Source organism: Mauremys reevesii, linkage group 15 (assembly GCF_016161935.1).
Source record: "Mauremys reevesii isolate NIE-2019 linkage group 15, ASM1616193v1, whole genome shotgun sequence".
NCBI classification, from domain to species: domain Eukaryota; kingdom Metazoa; phylum Chordata; order Testudines; family Geoemydidae; genus Mauremys; species Mauremys reevesii.
In genome coordinates this window covers 11,667,334-11,695,281 of record NC_052637.1, presented here as the reverse complement: position 1 = coordinate 11,695,281, position 27,948 = coordinate 11,667,334, and the positions used below count along the sequence as shown (strand labels likewise).

The following is a 27,948-nucleotide window of genomic DNA, read 5'->3' as shown; positions in this document are numbered from 1 at the left end:
TTGTTTTACTAATCCCAGTATACCAAATGATCCAGGCTGCTCTGTATGACTGCCCCTTCATTAGCATTATTTACCACTCCTCCCAGCTGTGTTAGCCACAGATTTATCAGCAATGATTTTATATTTACTTCCAAATAATTAATTAAAAAGTTGAATAGTGATGGGGCTAAAGCCCTGTGGCACCTCGTTAGCAGCTCCCCCATTCAAAGATGGTGCCCCATTGACAGTTACAAGGTCAGACTCGGAGTCACCCATCAGGAGAAGGAGAGCAGAGGGTTTATTTTACTATTGTTTTATAATGCACCTAATTCAATTATTCACAGTCTCCACCTACAGTGTCTGTCACTATTGTATCTGGGCCCTTCTGGGATAGTTCTAGTCTCATTTACACTGGAGCCAATCCAAAGTGAATCCAGGCCGTCAGTCCCAGCCTGTCTATGAATGCTGTCTGTACAGATTTATCCCAGGGAACAGCCTCACTCATCCATGGTTGGGCTATTTCCTGATTTCTTTGCTTCTGTGGAAACACTCCCAATACCCTTTCTCCTTCCCCTTCTTGCACATGCTGCCCCTGACTGGGCAGATCCTGTCTGTCCAGGGGTTGCCTTGACTCCCCTGCCACATTTCCACTCAGGGGACTCAGAGCTCTTCAGTAATTCAAAAAATTCTCATTTTACTAGCATTGCTGTAGTGCATACAGGCCCTACTCAGGGATCAGACCCCATAGTGCCAGGAGCTGTACACACATGATAAAAAGACAGTCTGTGTCCCAAAGAGCTGCAATCTACCTGCTTCCCTTCTCCCTACAGGAAATGCTCTTTGCTACGTCTTACACCTGCTTCCACTGTTCCCTGGGTGATTTTTCTTTTCAGTTTCACTACTCAGGTTGCACTGCCCTTGCTGTCTCATTCGGAGCCAGCTCAGACATTGTCTGGGATGCTTCTGAAAGGTCTTTATTTAAAACCCCAACTATTTGATGAGTTGTTGTGTTATCCCTAATTATTATTTATTTGTATTGTGACAGTGTGCACAGGCATCACTATGAGAATGGGCTCCCTTTCTGCTAGGCCTTGCACACATGCACAAAGATATCCCTGCCCCAAAGAGTTTGCACTGAGTAACTATTGCTACAAAATCACAGTGTCAACAGGGTCCTTATGTCATTTTCTTTGTCTCTCTGGGTATCTGCACCATTTAATAAAATCACATCTATTTGTGTGTCACAGCTTTGGAGTGAGTCTCAGACTTTTTAAGAGCAATGACACTTGCTCAGTAAATGATGTACATGCACTAAATGCCCAGAGTGTAGTCTGCCTAGCCCTGCCTTGTGCCCTCCCCAAAAGTGGAGATGGCTAAACCTAACCCTCTGCAAATCAGGAAACAAAGAGCTGAGGTAACCAGCCTGCACAGCTTGGGTTGTGTCAAACTTTATCTGTAAATCACTGGGACTAATGAATGAATCCAAGAGAATTGTGCTCATTCTGTGAGCGAGTCCCACACAGAGAAAGGAGCTGAATTCCTGGGGTCCATCATTCCCTGCACATTGTGTTCTGTGCTGCTTATGGTCTTTCTCTTTGCCCTCTCTGTATTCCCATCTCTTCCTGCCCTTTATCCGCCCTTTGTGCTGCTTAGAAATCACTAGCCATTAATATTTCTCTGGCTTCCCCATGTGAAGAGCATGGTACAGACATAGCTCTGGGAGCTCACAAGCTAAACAGACCCTTTGCACACCTGTGGGGTTATTGTGATTACTCAGTAATATCCCTCAGCACCAGCATGTCCAGGACAGACCCCACAGACATGGCTCCTGCTCTGGGGGCTCCCACTCTGCACAGACCAGGGGCACTGACCCATGTTTAAATGTTCCCTGGTAGCACAGAGGGAGGGCTTAGGGACCCTGGGAAGGGGTTTTTAAGAAGGGACAGGAAGGAGGAGGGCAAGGTGGAGGCTGTGGGAGCAGGTTCCAGGCAGACAAGAAGGGTATGGCAGGTGAGCCATGTGGCTGGGGTGAAGTGAACCATGCTCTGAAGTGTCCCTAGCCTCTGTTTGCAAGAAGCTGGGAATAGATGACAGGGGAGGGATCACTGCATGATTCCCTGTTTGGTTCATTCCCTCTGGGGCACCTGGCACTGGCCACTGTTGGAAGACAGGATACTGGGCTAGATGAACCTTTGATCTGACCCAGTGTGGCTGCTCTTATGAACATGCAGGGAGAGGAGGAGACAAGCTGCCTGGGCTCCTTCCCATGAGCAGGTCCCATTCACCCAGCCTGGGACCATCGTCACACAGCCTTGGCTCTGGGCTCTTGATCATCTCCCCTGGGCTGAGTTCCCTTCCCCAGCAATCCCACCCCTCTGCTCCAGGCAGGAACAATCTGGATGGGGGTGGGGGGACTTGTGACCATGGTGGAGCAAACACAGGGACAGACTCCCCCGGGGCAGGCAATGCCGGGACGTTCCCATTGCTCACTGGCCCCATTGCACTCATTGGGCTCCAGACCTTGGCTGTTCTCTAGGCATCAGATAATGCAGTTAATGGCCCTGAGAGGACATGGGGATCCCCCGAGCCCCTCCCCCTGCTGCACAGACACAGCCCCGTCCCCCAGTAGTGCTGGGTGCAGTTGCTTATGCTCCGACTGACTTCCAAGGGGCTGGCGTCACTTCTGCCATACAAAAACTACATCGCCCAAAATCCCCTATGCCAGGCACATGGGGCATCCACCTGTGACTGACTGAGCAGTCGGGAGGCGGGGTCGGCCTGGCTGAGCAGCCAATGGCGGGGTGGGGCGGGGTAGATTTGAAGGAGCTTGGGGCGCATGGGTTTCTCAGGGAGGCACAACAAAGCCCAGCCTGGCTGCGGTCAGTCAGTGCTTCTATATCCTGGGAAATTTCCCAAAATCTGGGAATTTTTGAGTAAAATATTCCAACTTGGGAAATTGGGAATTTTCATTCACAACCTAAATAATCCAGGGAAAATTTCATAAAAAGGAAAAGACTTTCCAAATCTCAAAAATCCTGGGAAGTTTTCATAAAAAAAGTAAAATATTTGCGCTTCTTTTAAATTTCCCTCAAAATGCGTTCTTCAATATTTGTCATGTGATTTTCATAATCAGGCACCTATTGGTGGTGCTTCGATGTACTATATCATGATGGCACAAGTGAAGTGACAAGTGTGCACATGCACTCACAACAAACCAACCTCAGCAACAGCTGGCTGGAGGGTAATGAGGAGATGGTTATCAAATTTATCTTCTGGGTAAGGTTTCTTCCAATATTTAAATATATTGCAATACTTACTGATTATGATTAGTTTCTTGATCTGTCATCAATTCTCTAAAATTTTGTATTTCATGCTTGCAGTTGAACACAGAATGTGGACCATTTCGGCTGTTCATAAATTTGTAAAAGCACCTGCCTCCAGGCAAATATTAAATATCTTCACCTACTGTGTTAGGTAATAAAATATAATATGTTCCCTTCTTTGATTTAAATATATGTAAGCAGAGTCTGGATGAGCTCTACCCTGACATCTGGTGGTGAATTATGGTGAGTGTGGAAAAGAACTTAGGGGGCTGATCTTGTTTGCATAGGCACACCCACCCCGCCTAGCATGAGCCCACAGCAGCCCCAAATAGTCACTTTGTCAGCTGTGGGATCCCCAATTTCTCGGTTGTTGGGGTAGGAGGAATAAAGTGTTGTTACCCTGATTCTGTGAATGAAGGACTATGAGACTGTTTTATGACAGAGGGTCTCACCATCAACTAAGTAGCAACTAAGGTTGGGGACAGATGTGTGTACTTGATGGTATAGGCCCCTTTTGAGGGCCTGGTATGACAATTGTGCACACACATCTCTCTCCCTCTCCCGTTCCCTTCTTCCCCCACACACTGTTGAACAGTAAAGCTAATTTTGATTCTATTAGGAGTCTAGCTAGAGACTGCTGAGATTAATTCACTTTGGGCCAATGGTGCACCAGCACTGGGGCTCCCCTACTAGGAGCTGAAACCACTAAAAGAGCAAAAATTACTGAGCTGAGATCACTGAGTGCTGTGTTAACTCGTGGGGAAGCCTGAAGATATATTGCTAAGCAGCTGGCAGAGCAGTTTGCAGGATTGTTGGAGCGGTGAGCGCAGCAGAGTGGAGCTGAGCAGTTTGTAGGGACAGCTGGTGTGGTTCATGGGACAGCTGGTGGAGCAGAGCAGTGTGCGGGATGGTTGGAGCGGCCCACAGAAAAACGAGTGGAGCAGAGCGGAGCAGTTTGCGGGGACGGCTGGAGGAGCAGAGCCGTTCATAGTGAAGGCTGCAGAAGACCTCCACAGAAAGGTGGGGCAATCAGCCTTGGCCCATGTAAGGTGCCCCTTAACACCCCGTGTGCCCCCCGCCCAAAATTCCACCCAGGCTGGGGGGGGTAAAACTCTGCAGATGAACTTTTGAACTCTGGGGTGGCACTGACCAGGGATAGAGACTTTTGGGTTGTTGGACTTTGGGGTGATTTGGACTTAAGACCCTGAGGGGAAAAGGACATTGCCAAACTTACTTGGAGGTGGGTCTTTTGCTCATGGTTTGTGTTATGAATCCTGTTTGTGGTGTTTCTCCAACGTAATGCCGCATTGTTTCCCTCCTTTATTAAAAGGCTTTTGCTACACTCAGACTCTGTTCTTGCGAGAGAGGAAGTATTGCCTCCTAGAGGCACCCAGGGGGGTGTTATGTAATTGTCCCAGGTCACTGGGTGGGGGCTCAAGACGGTTTTGCATTGCGTTATTGAAATGGAACTCCTGGATACTGAACTGGCCCTTGCTGCTGCCAACTCAGAGGGGCAGAAGGGTTACATATAAATTGAAATATACATATACTAATTATTGCATTCCATTATTGCAGAGAACTCTTTCCATTTTTATCTAATGTAAAAAATGAATAAAGAGACCAGTAAGGCTAGTGAGAGGAAGAAGAGGACTGCAGGAGTAGACAAAGATCCGTCCACATTGGAATGAAAACAACAGGATAGCACCCCTGACAAAGTATTGAAGACTTGGGGTGACCTTCCACCAAAAGAGAAGCCATCTACTTTCAAAAAAGCCTTTCAAGACTCATGGCTACAAGACGGTAAATACAAATATTTGCTGCAGAAAGTAGAAAACAATCGTTTTTTAGCTTATTGCAAATGTTGTGATGTAAAAATCCAGGCAGGTACTAGTGAGTTACATAAGCACGCTAATGGTAAAAAACATAAACAAAAGATTGAGACAGTATCTAATACAAAGAAAATTGATGATATGTTTAATAAACAAGATTGTGAAATTTAAAAAGCATAAAAATGTGAAGAGCAAGTTAAAAATGCAGAGATTAGAATGTCTGTTACTTTGCTGAACACGTCAGTATTCAATCTGTAGAACAGTTGACTGAAGTAGTTAAAAAATGTTTCCCTGATTCCAAAATTGTTGAGGCTGTAGCATTAAAGAAAGATAAATGTACTGCTATAATTAGCAATGTTTTGGCACAAACTGAGATGGAGGAACTTGTAGAAAAATTGAAAGTTAATGAATTTAGATTATTCATGTTTGCAAATATATCTGAACTGGCTAAAAAGGTTTTCACATTACCGCATTCAAATGCAGCATGTGAAAGAATTTTATCCATGGTAATTGACATAAAAACCAAAAAAAGAAACTGTCTGACAACCAAAACACTCAATTCTATTGTAGTTATAAGGTCAGCTTTGAAAGCAAAGCAAGATAAATGTTCTAATTTTGTAATTATTATTAAACATGTGTATTTACATTGTAAAAATATGTACATTAAAAATAACAGTGATAAAACTAGTAAAAATATTAATGATGGTAATGATGTTCCTAGTGACGACTCAGACCATGAGTCAGAAAACGGATAAAACTGAGAGATTACAATAATAAGGAAAATTATATAAAAGAGTGTTATTTGTTCTTTGTTTGCTTTTTTATCTTATTTTATAATATGTTTACTTTTTATTTTTTCAAAGTAACTTTGATGTACAGCACACTGCAAGGCACATGCTGTGCTTATTAATGCTTTGTTTTTAAAATAGTGAAATTTGTGTAAAATACATTGTTTTCTATAATTTCAATCCTACTCCTCATGTGTTAAATGTTTTATTTACTGTATAAGTAACATAAGTTTAAAATTGAAAAGCATGTCTATATGTATAAAAATTATAATAAATGTGAAATATCTTGAACGAATAAGAATAATTTGCATATAATATATATGATATAGTTATTAAAAGCACACATATTACATTCCTTTGAGATTTTTAAATAAAAAACTAAACCTGGGAATTTTTCACCAGATTTGGGAAATTTTTAGCGCTAGGTTGGGAAAAGTTGGCATCATGATATAGAAGCACTGAGGTCAGTCCAGGCTCCCTGAGCTCGGCGGTTCAGGAAGGGCAGCTCAGATGTGTGGTCTGAACTGGGGGGCTCCCGTGCTGGGGCCTGAAGGAAGAGCTGAGATCCCGGCAGATGAAGGGCTCCAGAGCCGCTGGGCAGCCTGGCCAGGGGAAGTGCAGGAAACTGCTCCCTGTAGGAATGCGCTGCCTGTAGCAGTTACTGATCTGTCAGGGGATGTAGGACACTGCTCCCTGCTGCAGCTAACTCCTGTAGAGCTGCTTCTCACACTGCAGGGTCTGATGCTTCTCCCTGCAGGGATGCGCTGCCTGCATCAGCGAGAGGCAGTGGATTGTTACCAGTTACTGATAACTCAGGTTGTTCTTATTTGCTGCTTTATCCTAATTTGCTAAAACTTGACAGTGGGGTGGGATGGCAGCATAAAGTCTTCAGCTTCCAAACGACCCTGCCTGGGGGTACATCTCAATCAATTACCTCTCAACAGAGTGAGGTCACTTAAACATCATTTATTCTGTAGTGCCATTTATTGTGCAAACAATGTAGTACCCTGGCATTGATACTTCTGCCCAAGTGACCTGTGGGTTAGATTCATTGTAGTGGGATGTGGGACATGGAGGATAATTTAAACTCTTAATTTCCTTCAATATACTTCCATGCTGGTACGATCTCTGACCATTACAGTTCATCAGCTCAGCAGGCAGGCACAGGCAGCATGCGCTTGTCCTGTTGCCTTGACTAAGAAAGGTTCTGATCAAAGGGAGCATAGATTCCAGCCAGCTCCTGGGATAATATCTCATTGGGAGCTGAAAGGGCTTGTTCAGAAAGAGATTTAGAAGTCTGTAGGTAAGGATGAGCCAGACTGGTTTGTCTCCATGCAGGTATATGTTATTTTCTGGGGGCTGGGTAGAAAGGAGAGAGAAGAATTTTGTATTTCCTATTTCCCTTACTAAGAGCCATCTATGATACCCTGACATTTTTCTTGGCAGAAGCAGTTCCTATCTAATTATTACAGGGTCAAAATATAGCTGCCATCACTCAAGAGGCATTAGTGGTGGTGGAGGTATGAAGAGGGCCAAGAAGTCCTTTCCCTCCCCTGAACACTCCCTTGCATCTACACAATAACAAAGCTAAACGATGAAGTCCTAAGAGCAATTCAGGGAATCCCAGCAGCAGATGAGACAAGTTGGTGAACTGCTAGGAGACTCTATGCAGTCAGGCACACCGATAAGAGAAGAAAGCAGCAATATAAAAGGCTGAGCCAGGGAGCAGGAAGGGGGGTCCTCGTAACTGCTGCTATGTTGTGATGCACCATAAAAAGTCATAAAGACGCTTGGTGGAGGATCCCTGGCAGACTCCCTGCTGCTTAATTCACACAGAGGTCTGCCAGCCAGGGATTGCAGGAACTGATGGAGGAGCCCATTCAGAGTTAGAAATTTAAAAATAAACATTGCCAGCAATCTCTTCATGACACTTCGTGCTGTAAACTGTGAGTGACAACACATTTTTATTCCTTGTCAGATAGTAAAAAACATATTTTATATTAATCTATTTGCCAATATATTTTCCCATGTAATAACACAATAAGATTGGATAAGGAACCACAGTAATCACACATATTCTGTGAGAAATAAGGAGAGGAACACATATTTCTGAAGGAAATTTTAGGGGGAAAATTATCTATTTTTAGATTAAATTTCCCTATGTTAAAAGCTAGAAAAAACACATAGCTTCACCAGCAGACTGGATAAAAACACAAATGAATCCATCAAAAGAGAATTTTAGGGTATTTGTTTTCAAATAATCAGGGTAAGTTTAGGGCACACAACCATGAATGGCATATTGTGAGTAAATCTTCAGAAGTGAATTATTACATTAAAATGTTCATAACGCATCACGTTTAAAACAGTAGTCCTAGCAATACCATGTGATGTGCCTCCCCTCAGACTCTGCTCAGCTAGCTCTTCAAGAAATTAGGTTCAATCGCTAATTTCAAGGAATTTGACCAATCAGTCACTATTTTTACAGAGCATTGCAGAAAGTGGTGGACAGAACCAGAGGAATTGTGATGAATTTCCTGGAACAACTTCATTTTCTTTGTACTCTAAACCTCACATAACAACAAAAATATAACCCTTTCAACTGATTTATGGCCGAGAAGAAAGGTTTCCCAATAAAGCTTCACCAAATTTCATGTTATGTGTCATTAAGTCTTTAATACAATTAAGTTAATTTGTGATGATTGAGTAAAGGAATACAAAACCCTTCTCTATTTCTTTATCAAACTACATTTGTTGTGTCCTTATAACCAAGAACATGAAGAGCACCGTAGTACATTGAAATCAACAGTAGACACTGACAGTAAATTGCCTGCAAATAATATTTGTAAAGTAAACTATACTAAAAAAATTAAGATTATAGAAGAGATTTCTATCGATAGGAAGAGAGCATTTGAGGTTGGGGACCGTGTTTTGTTAATTGATGTGAGAAAAAGAAAGGAAGGGTCATATCTTCATTACTGATTATATGTAGCTAGAAAGTTAAAAATCACATGAATTAATGCTGACAGAAGTTCAAAGAATATTATATAATCTTGCATGAGTTAGCATTAGAAACAACCCAGTCTGACATTTTAATAGTTTATTTTGTTAAGATAAATATTTTGGATTTCTTCAAATTCCACAGTTGAAATACAAATGACGTTATTTAGAGAAGTTAAACTTCAATATAGATTTGAGGGAGGAATCAAAAAATAAATGTAAATAATTCCATGTCTAAAAATATGTTTAGATGCTTGTTTCTGCAATACTGATTGAATGTAAATTAAATATTCCTGTATTTACACCTTGTTATGATAGTATTTTCTAAATTAGACTAATCTCTTTTTTTTCATACTTTACACTGAGATTTCACAGAGGTAGAATCACCCCATCCACCCCTATCTGCTGCCCCTGGGGCAGGGGATGGGCAAAGGCGAGGGCTGGGGGTTCCCAGGTGTCTGGTTTTCGAGTGGAACCTCCAGTTGAAAAGGGAAACTGGCAGCATCCGGTCAGCACAAAAAGTCCAGTTGCTGCAGTAACTGGCCCCCACAACTGGGGTGGGGGGGAGAGAAGAGCAGGAGGGCTGGGAGGGGCCAGTCTGTGCCACGGGGTCACTGTCAGGGACCGAGATTCCCTCCGGCCTGAGCTGGGACCGGGCAGATTATCAGGGGAACCGCGTTTGTACCCTCAGCGTTGAGACCAGGACTGAAATAAGGGTGGAGCGTCCCGGAGAAGGTGCCAGTGAAAGTGAAGAGATGGGACCTGTCAGTCACATTGTAAAACGAGACCTCGCCCGCCTCGTAGTCCAGGAAAATCCCCACCCGGCTGGGCCTGATGCTCACAGGGAGGGGGGTTGCGGGGGAGGTGCCGGCCTTGTATCCCCCATCCCTCAGCCACACGACCCAACATCCATTCCCAGGGGCGTATGCAAACTCCCCCTTCCTGCTAAGAGATTCCCTACAAACCCCCAGGTCCCACTCAGGCTTGTCTCCCACCTCCACCTCCCAGTAACGCCTCCCATCCGCGAACCCCTCAGCACCCAGGACAGAGACACAAGGATCAAATCTCTCAGGCTTGTCGGGCAGATCCTGGCTAGTGTCTCCAAGTCTCACATGTTTCCGATCCTCAGACAGGACAAGTCTGGGATGAGCCGTGTCTGGATCCAGAGTCACGTCCACTGGGAAGAGAGTCACAGAGTCAGGGCTGGGGGCAGGGGCTGGTCACTGGGATCAAAGGGAAATTAACCTGCACCTCTGTTAATCACTGCGGGGGGGTTGTTGCCTGAGGGGAGTCAGGGCCCCTCTGCCTGTGAGGCGACAATGAGGGGAAAGGGCAGGAGGAGCGGGGGAGGGGTGAGAAGGTGTCAGGGGAGGTAGGGGAGGGGAGGTGACAGACTGATGCTGGGAGAGGAGAGGAAAGGGGAGGGGAGGTGACAGGAGCAGAGGGGTGGAGGAGGGGTAGAGGGGAGGGCAGGCACAAGGGCTCTGGGGTGATAAGGGACGAGTGGGGCACCTGGAGGACAGGGGTGTGAAGAGCAGGTTCCAGGGGGCTGCTGGGGGAGAGGGGAGGACCCCAGTAGAAGAAAGGGACGGACCCCAGGAAGCTGCGGGGGGCAAGGGATGGGGCAGGCACCAGGGGGCAGAAGAGGGTGAAGGGCAGGTTCCAGGGCACTGCAGGGGGTGGGGGGGTGGGCACCAGGGCAGAAGTGGATGGACCCCAGGGGGCACAGAGAAGCAAGGGAAGGGGCAGGCACCAGGGGGCAGAGGGGTGTGAGGGAATGGGGGAGCTCCAATGAGGCAGGGGAAATCAAGGGGCGGGTGAGCTGCCAGGGGGTGAGATGAGGAGTGGGGGAGGTGGAACCATGGTGGGGGAAGCGAATGAACAAGCACTGGTGCCAAAGAGGCAGAATGGGGGATGAGGGAGCAGGTGAGCAGAAGGGGGGCAGAGAGAGGGGTGTGGAGAATGGCAGGCCCTAGGGGGGCAGAGGGGTGTGCAGGGAGATGTGGGCACCAGGGGGGGCAGAGGGAGGATGAAGGGAGGGGTGGGGCCTAAAGGTTAGGAGAGGGAGAGGTGAGGTGTGCGGCAGTGCTGAGGTGAGGGGAAGGGCTGAGACCAGGGATCCCAAAGAATGGGTGAAGGAAGGGACTTGCACCAGGCAGGTAGAGGGGGCAAAGGAAACAGCAGGCACCAGGGAGGCAGATGGGGCCAGGGTAGAGCTGGGACTTGGGGCAGAGGAAGAGCTGGCACCAGGGGACTGGAGGGGTGGTGAGGGGTGCAGGTGCCACGGAGTCAGAGGGGGAGGGGAGGGGCGAGGTGAGAAATAAAGAGAAGGTGGCCTGGGTGATGGTGGCAGAGGGTCGAGAGGAGAGCAGGGTCAGTGGGGCAGAGGGTGGTGAGGGGCTGGGCACCAGGAAGGAAGGGGACAAGGGGAGTGTCAGGTGTTGGGAGGTAGGAGGAGGGACGGGGCAGGCAGCAGAAGGGTGCGGGGGGGAAGGGAAAGGGCAGGTGCCTGGAGATTGAGGGGGTTAAGCAGAAGGGCAGGCACAGGGAGGGCAGAGGAGGGGAGGGACAAGCACCAGGGGGCAGAGAGGGGTGACAGGCAGGGCAGGTGGGCAGAGGGAGGTGTTAGGAGAGGGGATTGGGGAGAGGCAGGTGCCAGGGGGTCAGAGTGGGGCTAGAGGAGGTGTGAAAGCTATTTGGGGTAGCCCCCCCTTATTAATAGTTTTTGCAAGCGACCAGTAGGTGGAGGCAGAAGCCTCCAAACGGCCTCACGTACACAGTACCTTGAACTTTGTAACTAATCTTTTTTTGCTGCCAGAGGCAGAAAAAAGATCCTGCTTTAACCCAGTTTTTCCTGACCAGATAACGGTGTTACGGGGTTTAGTAACCACCAATGAAGTGTTAACACGGCATGGTCTTTGTCTGAAAGTGTATAAAAAGCTTGTGAAACTTGTGTGCAGGAGAGTTTTCTGTATCTACTACAGAGCTTTCCTTTCTTCTGCAGAATAAAGCATTTTTTCCTTATCCCTGTCAGGCTGTTATTGGCTCTCAGCTAGGCAGACCCGATATTTCGGTAACAGAGGGGTGGGCACAGGGGGACGAGGGAAGGGGCTCCCAGCTGAGGGCCCAGCCCCTGGGCTAAAGGCTACAAGGGAAGGGGCGGCACCTTTTTCTATTAATTGAAACTAGTCAGCAAACCCGACACGGATTCACGAATAGTTTCTCTTGACCCAAAATATAATTTTGCAGCAAATAAACTATTTCTCCAAAACATTTCACCCAGCTCCACTACAAACCTCTCTGAGCAACTTAGGAGCCCCAATCCCAGTGACTTGCAATGAGAGACTGTCAACATCCCCAGAAACGCAGTTACAGGCAGGCCAGGCTCAGAACATCAGCTATGAAACACTCCTGAGCTGTTTAATTTGCCCTTTGCAGACAAATGCCCCCTGGGCCCCTGATCTCACCCCCACAAATCAGGCTGAAAATGGAGACTTGGCTCCAGCCTGAACACTCTGCCCAGAGCCATTTGTCCCATGGATGCTGCTAGCGGCACAGACCCTCTGCAGCTGCACCTGGGCATCTCCCAGAGCAGATAACGGTCACAGAGACCATCTCAGAGTCCCAGGAGCTCAGGTGTCTCCATCTAACGACTGCACCAGCCACACCCCTCGCTCTCATTAACCAGCCCTGGGACAGACACACTGGGAACTTTCACACCCAGACTCTGGAGCCACTTTGGGTCCTTCTACACAGTCTGCAGACGCGAGTCTTGGAACAGGGTGGACGGATTCAGGCTTACGGGGCTCCCTCTTTGGAATTAAAAATAGCCGCAGAGATTTTCAGGTTCTGGCTGGAGCTCAGGCTCTGAAGCCCAGGGTGGAGCCAGGTCTGCCCCTCACAGTGCAAGAGGGGACATTGTCTGTGTCCACATCCCCTTCACCCCCTTCCACGGATGGGGAACAGCAGCCCCAGGGCCCCTCCCTTCACCTACAGGGCAGGGGAGTGAGAGCCCTCAGCCTCCTGGGCAGTGGGGCCTCCCAGCACAGGTTCCTGGGTGAGCGTGAAAGTGTCTCCACACAGAGAGCTCTGTACACCCAGCAAACACACAGATATGCCTGTAGATCAGGATCGGGGATGGTGCTCTCCCCAGGAGTGAGGGAAGCTCCCTAAAAGTAGAGGGGTCACCCACTCGTGCCAGCCCTTCTCCCTGAGCTCCTGTCCCCGCATCCCTGAACCCTCATGCTCTCACACTGCCCCTTCTTCCTGAGCCCCTGCCTTCACACCACCTCTTCCCCAACCCCCTGATCCCCCGGTCTCTCCTCTCGGCCCCCTCCCCGATCCTCGCTCACCCTTACAGCTGGTAAAAAGTGGGAGGGAATAGCCCTCCCATTGGTAAAAGTAATGGGGCCATGGCCCCCCCTCTTCCAGCACCCCTTACTCACTCCCCAACCCAAGGAGGAGAAGCAGTTCGGTGCTGGGGATACACCCCGGCTGCTGGAGCTCTGTGTATTGAGGGTTAAGGAGACAGAGACAGTGTGAGCCCCGCACTGTCCTGCCAACATGGCTCAGCCCTGACATCTGCTGGAGCCTCTCCCTGGGGAGGAATCGTCCCTGGAGCCCATTCAGGCCTTGGCCTCCCTGCGGAGATGGCTGGTGAGGCTGTTGTTAAAGTGAGTTACGACATGAGCTCCTGTCCGCTGGGAACTGGACTCTGAGCCTGGGCTGAGATAGGTGACTGGGGCGTGAAAGGCCCCAGCTGCCCTCACTGCCTCCCTGAGCCAGCCCAGTGCAGCCAGCCATTCAGTGCAATAACAGTGATGCTCAGGCTTGGTGACACAGCCAGTGCCCCAGCGGGCAGGGCGAGGGCCTGTCCAAGGAGCAATGGGCACAATCTGCAGCAAAGGAGGTTGAGGCTGGAGATGAGGAAACACTTGCTAATTCTCAGGGCAGTGAAGCTCTGGACCTGGCTCCAAGTGAGGTCGTGGGATCGCTGTTACTGGAGGTTTATAAGAACAGGTTGGATAAATCCCTGCCAGGGATAGTCTAGTCCTTGACATAGCATGAGGGGCTGGACTAGGTGACCTCTCGAGGTCCCTTCCAGCCCTGTGTTGCTATGGTTCTAGGTTACAGCAGTTCCTGGGGCTGGGTCCAGGGCCCTGGCGGCTCTAAGAGTGGTGAGTGGCACGTGACAGAGTTAACACTGTTTGTGACCCTGGCAGCTCAGCATCCCTGCCAGGGGCCTGGGCTGGCATGTGGTTGCCTGTACCTGGCTCAGCAGGGTGTTACTAGGACATGGCACCTGTCCATAAGGTTGCCAGGCATCTGTTCTTTTATTGGAATGCCTGGTCGAAAATGGACCCTGGCAGCTCTAGTTGGCACCACCGACTGGGACATTAAAAGTCTGGTCAGTGGCGCAGCGGGGGCCCGGGGCTAAGGCAGGCTCCCTGCCTTCCCTAGCTCCGTGCAGCTCCTGGAAGTGGCCACCAATTTACTTCCCTATAGTTTGAAACTTTTCTAGCAGAACATAACCAAGTGTCAGCCATGGTCAAGCCTCCCTTTGAATACAGGCTGGCTCTGGGGCTGGGGGGAAATGTATCAAGAGGGCTGGCCCTTTTAGGGGAATCAGGGACCAGACTACTTGTGACAGGCTCATGTTAGGGAGAATGAGACAACCCAGACCAACCTGGAAGTAATTAAACCCCTAGGTGGCTAGTTGGCAGCGAAACAGCTAATGAGGCTGATAAAGGGTAACCAGGGCTCAGCTGAAGGGATCCTAGGGACAGGAAGCTGCTGAGGAGAGGAGCTCCCAGGAGAGCTCACCAGAGCAAGGAGCCTGGAAGGGGAGCTCTTAGAGCAGTGCTCCCCAAACTACAGGTCGTGACCCACTAGAGCAGGGGCTGGCAACCTACGGCACATGTGCCACCTTTGGCACGCGAGCCGATTTTGCCTGGCACGCAGCTGCCAGACGGGGTCCTGGCCGCTGGCCCCGCTCAGCACGCGCGGCCGGCTGAGTGAAGCGGGGCCGGCGGCTGGGACCCCAGACTGGCTGCAGGCACAGCCCCCTGGCTCCCCCCTCACCATGCTTGGGTTCTGTGGCTCCCAGGAGTGTGAGCCGCTGGGGCACGGGGCCCTGAGCCTGCTGTGGGAGGGGCGGCAGCTCACACTCCTGGGAGCTGCAGAGCCTGAGCGCGGTGAGGAGGGAGCCGGGGGGTGTATGAGGCCCACTGCCTGCATGTATCCGCTACAGGAGCCCACCCTGGGGGGGGCACCAGGCTGCAGCCTGGGCAGGCACAGCCCCCGGCTCCCCTCTCACCGCGCTCAGGTTCTGCGGCTCCCGGGAGTGTGAGCCGCCGCCGCCGCCCCTCCTGCAGCTCCCCCCATCCCACTGCCTCAGCACTCTGCAGTGCGGGGGGCTTTGTGCGCAGCAGCCTGGCAGCATGTTTTGCCTCCATGTGGAGCCAGTGTCTCACTGGCATGGGCCTGGTAAGAGGAGTCCCGGAGGGCAGTCAGGGAGCGGGGATTAGATGGGTCGGGAGTTCTGGGGGTCCTGTCAGGGGCGGGAGTGGTTGGATGGGGCGTGGGAATCCCCGGGGCTCTGTCTGGGGGCAGGGGTGTTCAAAAGGCTTGGGGCAGTCGGGCCAGGTGGGGGTAGGGTCCTAGAGAGGATCTCTGGAGGGGGCAGTCAGGGGACAAGGAGCGGGGCGGGGGGATTGGGGGTTCTGACCAGGTAATCGGGGTGGGATGTGGGAGGGAGTGGATGGGGGTTAGGGCAGGGCTCACCCCTCTTTTTTGATTGGTGAAAGATGGTAACCCTAGGCGAGAGGGGAGCCAGGGGGCACATGGGGGCTGGCACCCACATACATCCACTGCAGCCTACAGGCGCCCCCGGGGGGAAGGGGCACAGCCTGGGCAGGAGGGGCGCAGCTGCTCCCCGCTAGCAGTGCCACCACCGCCTTTGCAGGGCTGCTACCCCCCTGCACCACGCTGGCTCCTCCATGGCTGGGGCTCGCTGCTGCCGTAAGCGGCATGCTCTGGCTCTCTGGTGCCTCCGGAAGGTGGCTTCTCCCTGCCGAGCTGCTGCAGTGGCCCAAGCCTGACAAAGCCCGTGAGTAGACTCAGGGCAGGGGCCACCTGGGTGGGGTTGGGAGGGCTCGCAGGGGGGCTATGCACCCTCCAGGGGAGTTCGGGGACGGGGAGCGGGAAACCTGGTCTGGGGAGCAGCCCCTGGGCACGGCTGGCCCCTAGGGTCTATAAAGGCTCATTGGGGATTTTCCCTCAATGAACCGAGGTGCAAGGTGGAAGTTTCGCCTAGGTGGATAAATATCCTTGCACTGACCCTGCCCAACAGGGTGTGTGCACCCCAGGTTACGAACCACTGCACTAAACTGATAAGATCTGCATTTTAATTAAATTTTAAATGAAGCTTCTTAAACATTTTTAAAAACTTGTTTACTTTACATACAACAAGAGTTTAGACTTATAGAGAGAGATAAACCTTCTAAAAATGTTAAAATGTATTTACTGGCACGCGAAACCTTAAATTGGAGTGAATAAGTGAAGACTCGGCACACCACTTCTGAAAGGTTGCCGACCCCTGCACTAGAGGGTGTGGAGGAACATTTGGGGGCAGGGCAAGGCCTGGATCAGCCCCCATGAGTGGTGGGAAGGGAATGTTACCAGCCCTGCTTTACCCCCAGCTCCACTCTGGTCCCACCCTAAGCCCCAGCTGGAGTTCCAGCCTCAGCCACTGACCCCCGGCCATGCTACAGACTGCTACCCCCGCTGCAGCTCCAGCCCCAACTGTGGTTCTGCCCGCAGCTGAACCTCCATCTCCTGGCCCCAACTGCAGCCCCAGCTGCAGCTTGGGCTGCACCAGCGGCTTCATTCCCAACTGAAGCCCATGGCTCCTGGCCCCAACTGCAGGTCCACTCCCAGCCATGGCCCCCAGCTTCTGGCTCCAACTGCAGCCCCGTTCCTGACCCAGCTCCCGACTCCAGCTCCCAGGGTTGGGGCACAAACCAGGTAAGGGAGGGCATGTCCAAAAATGTTTGGAGACCACTGTCCTAGGCAGAGACACTCCCCTAAGGGAGAGGAGCTGCCAGAGATGACAATGACAGCAGCAGCTGTAGCAGGACAGAACCCTGGAGAGCTGCCCCTGGCTGGAGAAAGTGGATGCAGAGAATAAAGGCAGTCTGAAATGACTCCAGCTCCGGGAAGATGCTTGCCAAGATACCAGCCTCAGCCATTTCAGGGTATCAACAATAACACTTACTGACCAGCCCCTAAGGGCTGCATGACAGTGTGGAGACTTCCCCATTGCACACGGGGACCCTGGGGCACAGGGAGCCCTGGTTACTCTGACACACACATTCACCCAGTGACTTCCCCGAGCTGCCAGACCCGGGTCCCTGCGGTCAGAGTGCAGGCAGTTGAGTGGCATAGTGGTACTTTGCTGCCCGGCCCTGGCTGGTCTCTGCCCTCTGGGTGCAGCACAGGGCTTGTGTCTCTGAGCAGGTCCCTGCCCACTCACCCACCATTTGCCCCAGACACATAGAACGCAGGTGCCAAGGGAAGGAGCAGCCCCAGCAGTGCCGCATTGGCCCTGGCACGGGCTGAGCCTGCGAGTGCAGCAGCAGAGGCAGCGGCAGAGAGAGGGGCTCAGCCATTGAGAGCAGCAGCGTCCCCACCCGCAGGGGAGGCGTCAGCGCTGGGACAACAGGCCGGGCTGGGTCAGGGGCTGGGAGCTCCAGCAGTGAGCGCGGTGCCAGCACCAACGGCCCTGCTGGAGACCCTGGGCCTGGCCAGCCTGGAGCAGCCAGCGAGTGACTCAGGGCCTGGGACCCTGCCCAGGAAGGGGCTTCTGGGGGGCTGACAGGAGGCTCCCCAGGGGCTGGTGATCCCCTAGAACGAGGCACTGAGCTGACTGGCTCAAAATCCCAACAGGCTCAGGGAACAGGGATGTGGAATGGCCCAGAGCCCAGCCATGTTCAGGGTCCAGTGGGCACAGACTGTGCGGCGCTGGGAGCAGCGAGTAGGTAGGGGATTAGGGAGGGGAGCTGGCTCCAGCCCATCACAGACAGGAAGCTGCTTCCCCCATAGCCTGGGGTTCCTGCTCCCCGGAGCCCTGAGATCCTGGCCCTGCAGCTGGCACCGACTGCGCAGCCTCCATCGGCCGGGACAGACACACCCAGCTTGGCCCCTTCGACTGCTCCCTGCTGGGGGTGGGTGGGTGGGAAGAGAGGAGCGGCAGGGGTAGGATGAAAGGGCCAGTTCAACAATCACAGACCGAGCTCACTGAATCTTTCCCAGTCCCTCTTTCCTCTGCCTTAGTTTCTTCTCTGTCCCTCCTCGCTGTCAGGTTTCTGCCTTTGCCCCCGGTCTCTGCACTGGGGTTGTGGGAGGGGTTTGGACGGGGGCAGCTCACGCTCAGCCGCTGTGACAGGGTCACATTCTTGTGAGTGAGTCTCACGCACTGAGCAGCAAACCACTGACCCAACCTCACACTGGGCTGTGCTCAGAGCAGATGAGGGGCCCGTAGGATTCAGCTTGTTACCCAGTAACACACGGCCCAGGTCAGACCGCAGCAGCCAGACCGACCCCTCCTCCAGCTCAGAAAGCTGGGCCAGCCTTGGCTAACGGGGGCTGGGGCAGTGCTGAGCGGTGGCCACACAACGCAGCCCTCACATGTCCCAGGAGAGAGGCACAGACACGTCATCCGTTACCCGTCTGTGCAGCTCCTGGCACAATGGGCCCAGTCCAGGCCTCACAGCACCTGGCTCAGGGACACCCAGTAACTCAGCCATGGAGGGGTCAGGATGTCAGAGTGACGGGGCCTGGTCAGATACCTGGGCAAGTAACAGCAGGTGGCTGTAAGTAGCAGGCAAACTGCCCTGCACTCAGTGCATCAGTCTCCAACTATCACACAGCTCCAAGCCTGTCAACTGGGTGCAAGTGTGTCCTGGGGTCCCAGGCTCTGTCCAGATCCCCAGGTACGTTACAGCTGAATGTCCCAGTAGAATCCACTCACCTCCGAATCTCTTCAGCGCTTCCCTCATGTCAAGGGAAATGTTATACACGTTCTTCAGGTCAGTAGAAACAGCTTCTGGTTCCTGGAGTTTCACATTCTCACTCCTATGAAGAAAATGTCCCATCATCACTCAGCTGCTTGTACACACAGCATCCCAGAACCACCACCAAGAATATAAGAGCAGTGAACATAGGAAACACACCTGCTCAATGTACTTTTCACATCCTGAAAGGAAAAAGAGAATCAGTGTTCTGTATTAACACAATGTGCATAAAACTGTGTGAGTTTCACTCTGGGCATCAAACTTTCATCTAGAAAATAGATCAACCCTCCCAGGCTTCACTGTTTTGTGGTAAAATCTCATACACCATTTTGCATTAACACTTTTTTCATTTATATAGGTGAGGCAGGAATTTAGCTAAAGGATTCTCCCAACCCATCAGTATCTGTGTGTAAGCAGAGTCAGGATGAGCTCTACCCTGACATCTGGTGGTGAATTATGGGGAATGTGGAAAGGAATTTCAGGTATTTGCATTGGCACACGCACCCCACCTAGCATAGACCACGGCAGCCTGGGATGGTTATTTTGACAGCTCTGGGATCCCCAATTTCTTTGTTATTGGAGCAGGAGGAATAAAGTGTAGTCACCCTGATTATGTGAATGAGGAACTATGAGACTGCTTTATGACAGAGATGTCTCAACATCAGTTAAGTAGCACTTGCTAGACAAGGGACATGGTTGACAAAACCCAGAGAAATGAGAGAGGTTGGGGAGTGGTGTGTGTACCTGATGGGATGGGCCCCTTTTGAAGGCCTGGAACACCAATTGCACATCCTCCTCTCTCCACTGTTGAAGAGCAGAGCTAATTTTGATTCTATTAGAAGTCCATCGAGAGGCTGATGAGCTGAATTCACATTGGGCCAATGATGCACCAGCACCTGGGCTTCTCTACTACAAGCTGAAATCACTAAGAGCTGAAATCACTAAAAGAGCTAAGCTTACTTAGCTGAGATCACTGAGTGCTGTGTTAACTAGTGGGGGAGCCTGAAGATCTATTGCTAAGCGGCTGGCAGAGCGGAGCAGTTTGCAACATGTTGGAGCAGCCCACAGAAGAGTGAGTGGAGTGGAGCGGTTTGTGGGGACGGTTGGAGCAGCTCATGGGTCGGCTGGAGGAGCGGCACAGCTGGTGGAGTGGAGCTGGTCGTGGTGAAGGCTGCAGCAGAACTCCACGGAGAGGTGGAGCAGTTGGCCCTGGCCCATGTAAGGTGCCCCTTAACACCCTGTGTGTGCCCCCCCCCCATTTCCACCCAGGCTGCGGGGGGGAACTCTGCAGATAAACTTTTGAACTCTGGGGTGGCACTGACCAGAGACTTTTGGGTTGTTGGACTTTGGGCTGATTGGACTTAAGACCCTAAGGGGGAAAGGACATTGCCAAATGTACTTGGAGGTGGGTTTTTTGCTTATGGTTTATGTTATAATCCTGTTTGTGGTGTTTCTCCAACGTGATGCCGCATTGTTTCCCTCCTTTATTAAAAGGATTTTGCTACACTCGGACTCCGTGCTTGCAAGTGGGGAAGTATTGCCTCCTAGAGGCACCCGGGGGTGGTATGTAATTGTCCCAGGTCACTGGGTGGGGGCTTGAGCCGGTTTTGCATGGTGTTATTGAAACGGAACCCGGCCCTTGTTGCTGCCAACTCAGAGGGGCAGGAGGGTTACATGTGTTTATCGACCGTGTTGGGTCCAATGTTCTGGGAGTCAGAGCAGGGATGGGTTCAGCTCAGTATCATTCTTGTATCATCCACTTAGTCTCCCATTGCCTCACTGGGTCTCCATGAGGAGAATTCCCCTCTAACATGAACTGGGATATTTTGGAACTGATGGAGCCCTTAGCCGGATGTTCTGTTTGTCAGTAAACCACAGAACACATTTACTCTAATAGTTGGGATCCAGACCCAGGTATCTGAGTTCTAATTCTGGATGGGTGGAGATGAATTTTGATGCTGTCTCACCTTTAGAAGCTCCACAACTGGTTGCTGACACTTCTCCTCGATCTCTATGATCAGCTGCTGCAAAGAGGAGCTTTGCTGGGAGAGTTTGGTGACATTTTCCTGTAGTCTCTGCAGAGTCTGCCTCTCCTCCTCCTTCAGGCTCTGCAGAAGCAGCTGCTCCTCCTCCCTCAGCAGTGTGTGCAGTTTGTTAAATTCACCTGCAATCATCTCACTCTTGTTCTTCACTTTCCCCTTGAAATAGAAGAATAGGAAAGGCAGAGAAAACGTGAGCCAGATGTTGAGTTACACAAACTGGGCCTCTGTCCATGAAGCAGGGGATTAGATCAGTATCAGGTTTGTAAGGAGACTTACTTCTTTGGGAAACATACCATAATGGGTTTGTTTTAGTTCACAGTTAACATGGCCAGTTCCATAGCGGGGTTGTCTAGGGCGCTTTGTAAAGACGCAGTATGTTATTGCAGGTGGCCTGGGACGGACACAGTGGAGTGGGGAGAAATCGAGGGAGCACGAGAGATTTACAGGTGGCCACACAGGGTGTCCATGGGGGGATTTGGGTGCCCAGTGCTGGGCACTCAGACACTCAGGGGAGCCGTCACAGTGGGATGTGGGCGATGCTCCTTCTTTGACAACCTGCTCCCAGGGCTGCAAAGTTCAGGACCGAGGGCTGGTGCTAATAGTCCTTTGGGTGCCATCCTGGGGCTCACATGGGTGTTGGGCGCCCAGGGCATTGTCAGGGCTGGCTTTGGCCTCACCCAGCCTGGCCGAGTGCCCCATGCCCATGTGCCCAGTGCACCTGGGATTGCAGCCTTTAGGGAGCCCTCTAGGCTCACAGAGCAGCGGGTTGGCTGATGTCAGCTCTGTCCCTACCTGCTCTCTGGGCACTTTTCCGGACACATACAAACCTGGCTGTTAATTGTTATGCACCTAAATCCCTATTGTCTGAGGAACTGAGCACCAGCTGCTTCCGGTGCGGGCAGTGGGAGCTGCTGCGGTTCTGTCCTCTGGAAATCAGCCCACTTCCGCCGGGCTCTAAATACGGCTTCAGATGCAGAACCAGAGGCACCCAGCTCTGAGCATTTCAGCTCTTGTAAATGGCCATTTTTATCTGACTAGTGGGGCACCTACTTCTCTCATCCCTGCTGCTGGTGTCTTCCTCACACCCCCCACGCTCCCTGCAGGGATTTCACTATAAAAGGCAGGTGACTCTGAACAGACATTTTTTCCCATGGGTTCATCACCTGGCCACAGACAAGTACAGGTAAAGCCATAGTGACAGTAGCAGGTGACTGGGATGAAGTGGCCATGTGATGGCAACAGAGGCAGCGAAGTGGCCGAGCGGTGCCTGGCTTTACTCTCACCTGCCCCTGGCTCTGCTCACTCAGGGGGTGTCCTCACTGCAATGAAGGTGTGACAGCACCGTGTGTAGACACACCCAGGCTAGCTTTGATCTGGCTAGCTCGGGTACTCGTAGCTATGAAGCCGCAGCAGCACGGGCTGTACACACCCACCCAGACCCCTGGGTGTTACTCAGTGTCTAGCCTGCAGCTGGCTGTTGGGGCCATGTAGATGCACCCTAGGGGCAGATTTTCCACAGAGCTCCACAACCCCAACTGGGTTTGATGTTCAGAAGAGCTCAGCTCCCAGCATGGCCCCAGCCCAGCCAGCTGAGTGACTCTGAACCTCACCCATGGGGATAAATCATCCTCCCAGCTCCAGTGTCTGGCCCAGGCATGGGGCAGATTCACTGCACGGATTGTGGGTGCAGAGAGAGAAAGAACAAACTGTTTCCTCCAGGCTGCAGAGAAGCTGCAGAGCTTTGTCATGGAGGCCACTGAAAACCGATGGCTGTAGTGATCAATGGTTCCATGTCTAGTTGGCAGCCGGTATCAAGTGGAGTGCCCCAAGGGTCGGTGCTGGGGCCGGTTTTATTCAATATCTTCATTAACGATCTGGAGGATGGTGCGGACTGCACCCTTAGCAAGTTTGCAGATGACACTAAACTGGGAGGAGTGGTTGATACGCTGGAGGGTAGGGATAGGATACAGAGGGACCTAGACAAATTAGAGGATTGGGCCAAAAGAAATATGATGAGGTTCAACAAGGACAAGTGCAGAGTCCTGTACTTAGGACGGAAGAATCCCATGCACTGCTACAGACTAGGGACCGAATGGCTGGGCAGCAGTTCTGCAGAAAAGGACCTAGGGGTTACGGTGGACGAAAAGCTGAATATGAGTCAACAGTGTGCCCTTGTTGCCAAGAAGGCTAATGGCATTTTGGGTTGTATAAGTAGGGGCATTTCCAGCAGATCGAGGGATGTGATCATTCCCCTCTACTCAGCACTGGTGAGGCCTCATTTGGAGTACTGTGTCCAGTTTTGGGCCCCACACTACAAGAAGGACGTGGACAAATTGGAGAGAGTCCAGCAGAGGGCAACAAAAATGATTAGGGGGCTGGAGCACATGACTTATGAGGAGAGGCTGAGGGAACTGGGATTGTTTAGTCTGCAGAAGAGAAGAATGAGGGGGGATTTGATAGCTGCTTTCAACTACCTGAAAGGGGTTCCAAAGAGGATGGATCTAGACTGTTTTCAGTGGTAGAAGATGACAGAACAAGGAGTAATGGTCTCAAGTTGCAGAGGGGGAGGTTTAGGTTGGATATTAGGAAAAACTTTTTCACTAGTAGGGTGGTGAAGAACTGGAATGGGTTACCTAGGGAGGTAGTGGAATCTCCTTCCTTAGAGGTTTTTAAGGTCAGGCTTGACAAAGCCCTGGCTGGGATGATTTAGTTTAGTTTGGTCCTGCTTTGAGCAGAGGGTTGGACTAGATGACCTCCTGAGGTCCCTTCCAACCCTGAGATTCTATGATTCTAGCAGCCGACACACCATCCCCACCTGCAGGAGAGAAACAGGAGCCATGTAACAGTGAAAACACTGCACCCAGTATGGAGAATTTGCCCCCATCAGAGATCTCGGGGTGGGTCTGCACCACTGTACAAGGGCCAGGAACTGCCCCTTCTCCTCCTGCCTACAGCTGCACCGAGATCCCCACCAGAGACACAGCCTGATGCTGCCAGCACCCTGGATGGCAGGTACCATATGCCAGGGGAGGCTGAGCTTCCCCAAACAGGATGCAGCGCCCCTCCCTTTGGGGGCAGGCTGCAGACCTGCTGCCTTTGGAGTGCTGCTTGCGCTCCACCGGAGCCCTTGCTTGCTGCCTGTCAGCTGTGTGGGGGCCCTGCCAATTGCTCCTCTCCGCCCCTCCCCCCTCATCACTCACCCTTAAGGCAGGAGGCGGCAGAAAGGAGCAAGCGGCAGGCGAGGGGGCTTGGGGGAGGGGCTGGGGCAGAGGAGCGAGCTGCAAAACTGAACGGTGAGAGGGGAGCCTCTGGGGAGGGGGCTGAGTGGGAGCCGGGCATGGGGCAGAGCAGATGGGGAGCATGGGTGGGGCCTCGGGGAGAGGAGGACAAGTGGGGGTGGAGCAGTGGGCAGGGTGATGATCCGGGCACAGGAGAGTTTCCGGCACTCACACCCGGCCTCCCCAAATGCCAGAGGCATGCGCTGCCCATGGCCAGCACCAAGCCTGCGCAACGGAGCAAACAACCAGAGCAGGTTCCTAACCTCATCCTGGAGCTTTATGGCACCGTCATTCCTGGGAACGCTGCAGGGGGAAGGGCTCAGGGAGAAATAAAACCGGACACCCACCTGCCACTCTGTGATCTCCTCCTCCTCTGCAGACATCAGAGCCAGGGTCTCTTCCAGCTCCTTCCTCAGAGGGCCCAGGGCTCCCTGGAGTTTCACCTGCAGGGGCATCGTGTGCGATAAACAGCCATTAGTCTGCCTGTCCAATGGCTGGACAGTACTGTCCATATTGGCATTTCATACACGAGCAGTAAATATCCTGGAAGGAGGCAGCAGACTCGGCTCTGCCAGCCCCAAAGGCCTCATGGGATCAGAGACACCAGTCTCAGAGCAAGGGCTCTGCTCCCTGCAGACACTCAGGACTTCTCAGAGCCTGTGTCTGAGTTAAAGTTTCCCATCACTGAGCACAGGCCAGAGGGGAAACAACTGAGAAGGTTCTGAACGATCCCTCCTGCTGGTGCCAGTGAACAGGTTGGGGCAGCACCTCGCCGCACTGTACCCAGACCCAGGTCAGGAACAAGACCCCACTGTGCTCTCCTCTGTCCAGGCTCCCATGTGGCCTCCCTCAGGCAGCAGCTGAGCACCTGAGCCAGGGCAGACCCATTAACTGCACAGGGTGAAGCTGTGATGTGGCTGGAGGTCAGTGAGGAACAGGGAACACTCGCTCTGGAGGAATGTGCCACCCATAATTATAACTGCTCCAGAGCTGTAATACCCCAGGGCTCTCTTCCCCTTTGACAGCGTGTGATTCATTCACACAGCACAGCAACATGCTCCTGCCCTGTCAGCCCCGCTCTGTGCAACACCCCTGGCAACCCCCCAGAGATCTCCCCATTTCACCCTCTCTTTTTTCTCTGGGCCCTCGAGTTCTCTCCTCCCCTCTGCCCAAGGGCCCAGCTGCTGCTGCAGCTGCTGCTGAGAGCTCCTGGGTAGCTGTTCGGTGACACCCCTGCAGTGCTGCTGCAGGGAAGCAGTGAGGGAGGGAGGGAGCCAGCAGGGGCTAGTGAGAGACAGGAGGCAGAAAAGCAGCCATTGCATCCAGCAAAACAGCTTCATCAATGAGCAGGATCAGAAGTGGGGGTGGGAACAAAGGAGGCTGGATTCTTTGAAGCTCCACCCACAAAATAAGCTCCACCCACGTGAGTCACCAAAAGGAGACACCATGATCTGTTCAAATGGTGCATTGTTCAAAACAGGATGGAGTTGCTGATTGGCTCCAAGGGGCTCCTGGGGCGGACTCCCCTCATGGGGCTAGAATGTACCCCCGGGCTCTATGGGCCAGGTCCTCCTTTACTGGGGGAAATAAGAGGTGGCACCTCCCAAACATCACCCGCTAGTGGCACTGGAAGGAGGCGGCACTGGCAATAAATGGTGCCAAGCTGTGATTCTCCCCCTCCGCTCTCACACAGGGAATGAAATAATTAACAGTGTTGATATTTAAATGATCAGTTCTCCAGTCTGAAGGTAACACACTCGCATAGACTGGCCTGCAGCTTTTGTGATTTAAACCTCACTGACTGTTAACACCGACCGTGGTGTAAAAAGTCCCCTTATTTCAGCAGTGGAAGCTGGGTTTGAAAAACATTCAGAAACTCAGAGAAAAGTTTCCCACATCAGGTATCTTAAGACTTGATATTCTGATTCTATTGTCACACTGCCAGATCATTCATTTTGTGATAGCATCTCCCGTACAATGAAGACTTTACAGAGCTGAATGATGCATCACACCCATGACAGGAAACTTTCAGTGAAATCTGCCTGTAATTAATATCCAAAGTTATTACCCATTAAACTTGACAGCAATTCCCTACCTTGTACTCCTGGGCAGCCTCCTTTATGGGAATCACCCTGTGATCTCTGTGAGCCCGGGACAGATAGCAAACCACACAGACAGAAGTTTGATCCTCTTCACAGAACAGTTTCAGAGTCTCCTGGTGTTCCCCACACACCCTCTCCTCTCCTGCTCCCTTTGCTGCTTGTAAACTCAGTCGTTTGACTATTTCTACAACATTTGCCAGCCGTCTGATCGGCCTGAGGTTTCCTTGTTGCACAGTTTCTCTGCACTGAGGGCAGGAGACGTCTGTATCTGGTCTCTCCCAGCACTGGGCGATGCAGGCTCGGCAGAAATTGTGCCCACAGTCTATAATCACCGGGTCCTTAAAATACTCCAGACAGATGGGGCATGTAGCTTCCTCCTGGAGACTTTCCACAGGGTTGTCTGTGGCCATGGCTCCCTCTGGACAGTGTCACAGGGTTAGTTTCACTTTCCTGAGCTCAGAAATATGTCCCGCCTGCAGCAGCAGCAATTGGGTGTTTCCCTTCCTGGAACTGACAGGCTGTTTGCTGAGCTGGAGCCAGATCACCAGTAACGTTCCAGGCCTGGAGGCTTTGGTGAGAAATGTCCCAACAAGGCTCTGATCCTGCAATCAGCCCCCTCTGCTGGTGTGTGGGGGTCACCGGGGCTTCACATGGACATCAGCTTCCCCTTGTCCTGATGAGCTGACAGAACTGTGTGTCTAAGGCCTGGTCTACACTACGCGTTTAAACCGGTTTTAGGAGCGTAAAACCGATTTAACGCCACAACCGTCCACACTAGGAGGCACCTTATATCGATTTTAATGGCTCTTTAAACCGGTTTCTGTACTCCTCCCTAACGAGAGGAGTAGCGCTACTATCGGTATTACCATATCAGATTAGGGTTAGTGTGGCCGCTGATCGACGGTATTGGCCTCCGGGCGGTATCCCACAGTGCACCACTGACCGCTCTGGACAGCAATCTGAACTCGGATGCAGTGGCCAGGTAGACAGGAAAAGCCCTGCGAACTTTTGAATATTTCCTGTTTGCCCAGCGTGGAGCTCCGATCAGCACGGGTGGTGATGCAGTTAAAAATCAAAATAAAGAAAGAGCTCCAGCATGGACGATGCGGACGTGATCGCTGGAAGGGCAGGCAAAACTGTTCTATCAGCGCTCCGTTACAGAAGACGAAATTCAAAATCATTTTTTAAATATCTCCAGACAGATGCCATAGCAGGGACTCAGCGCACTGCTGCGTGGCAAGCGTAACGGAAAGCCAAAGAATCAATCGGACGCTCATGGACTGGAGGACTCAAGCTATCCCACAGTTCCTGCAGTCTCTGAAAAGCATTTACATTCTTGGCTGAGCTCCAAATGCTTCTAGGGTCAAAAACAGTGTCCGCGGTGGGTCAGGGCATAGCTAGGCAATTTACGCACCCCCCCACCCACCCCCAGAAGTGAAAGGGAAAACAATCCTCTCTTGACTGTTTTACATGTCACCCTATCTTTATTGAATGCTGCAGATAGACAGGATGGTGCAGCACTCAACACCAACATCCT

The 27,948-nt window shown here is 51.7% G+C and overlaps 1 protein-coding gene across 1 annotated transcript; it reads right to left on the bottom strand.

Annotated features, from left to right (window-relative positions):
* Positions 1-8,087: 8,087 nt before the first annotated feature.
* Positions 8,088-26,879, bottom strand: LOC120383802 (E3 ubiquitin-protein ligase TRIM39-like). Its single transcript, XM_039502062.1, has 6 exons — positions 26,405-26,879; positions 24,657-24,752; positions 20,957-21,187; positions 19,149-19,171; positions 18,947-19,050; positions 8,088-10,093 (listed from the first exon to the last, which is right to left on the bottom strand). Exons 1-6 carry the CDS (start codon positions 26,819-26,821, stop codon positions 9,534-9,536), a joined length of 1,431 nt encoding a protein of 476 aa, XP_039357996.1. The 5' UTR covers positions 26,822-26,879; the 3' UTR covers positions 8,088-9,533.
* Between the last annotated feature and the right edge of the window lie 1,069 nt (positions 26,880-27,948).

What these genes read in the sequence shown, in the direction of transcription:
- LOC120383802 (XM_039502062.1), bottom strand. Translation starts at nt 26,821, where the DNA reads ATGGCCACAGACAACCCTGTGGAAAGTCTCCAGGAGGAAGCTACATGC. An exon ending in CAGTTGTGGAGCTTCTAAAG is followed by an intron (nt 19,172 to 20,956) that starts GTGAGACAGCAT and finishes TTTTCCTTTCAG; the next exon opens with GATGTGAAAAGTACATTGAG. An exon ending in AGCGCTGAAGAGATTCGGAG is followed by an intron (nt 10,094 to 18,946) that starts GTGAGTGGATTC and finishes CTCTCTTCCCAG; the next exon opens with TGGACGTGACTCTGGATCCA.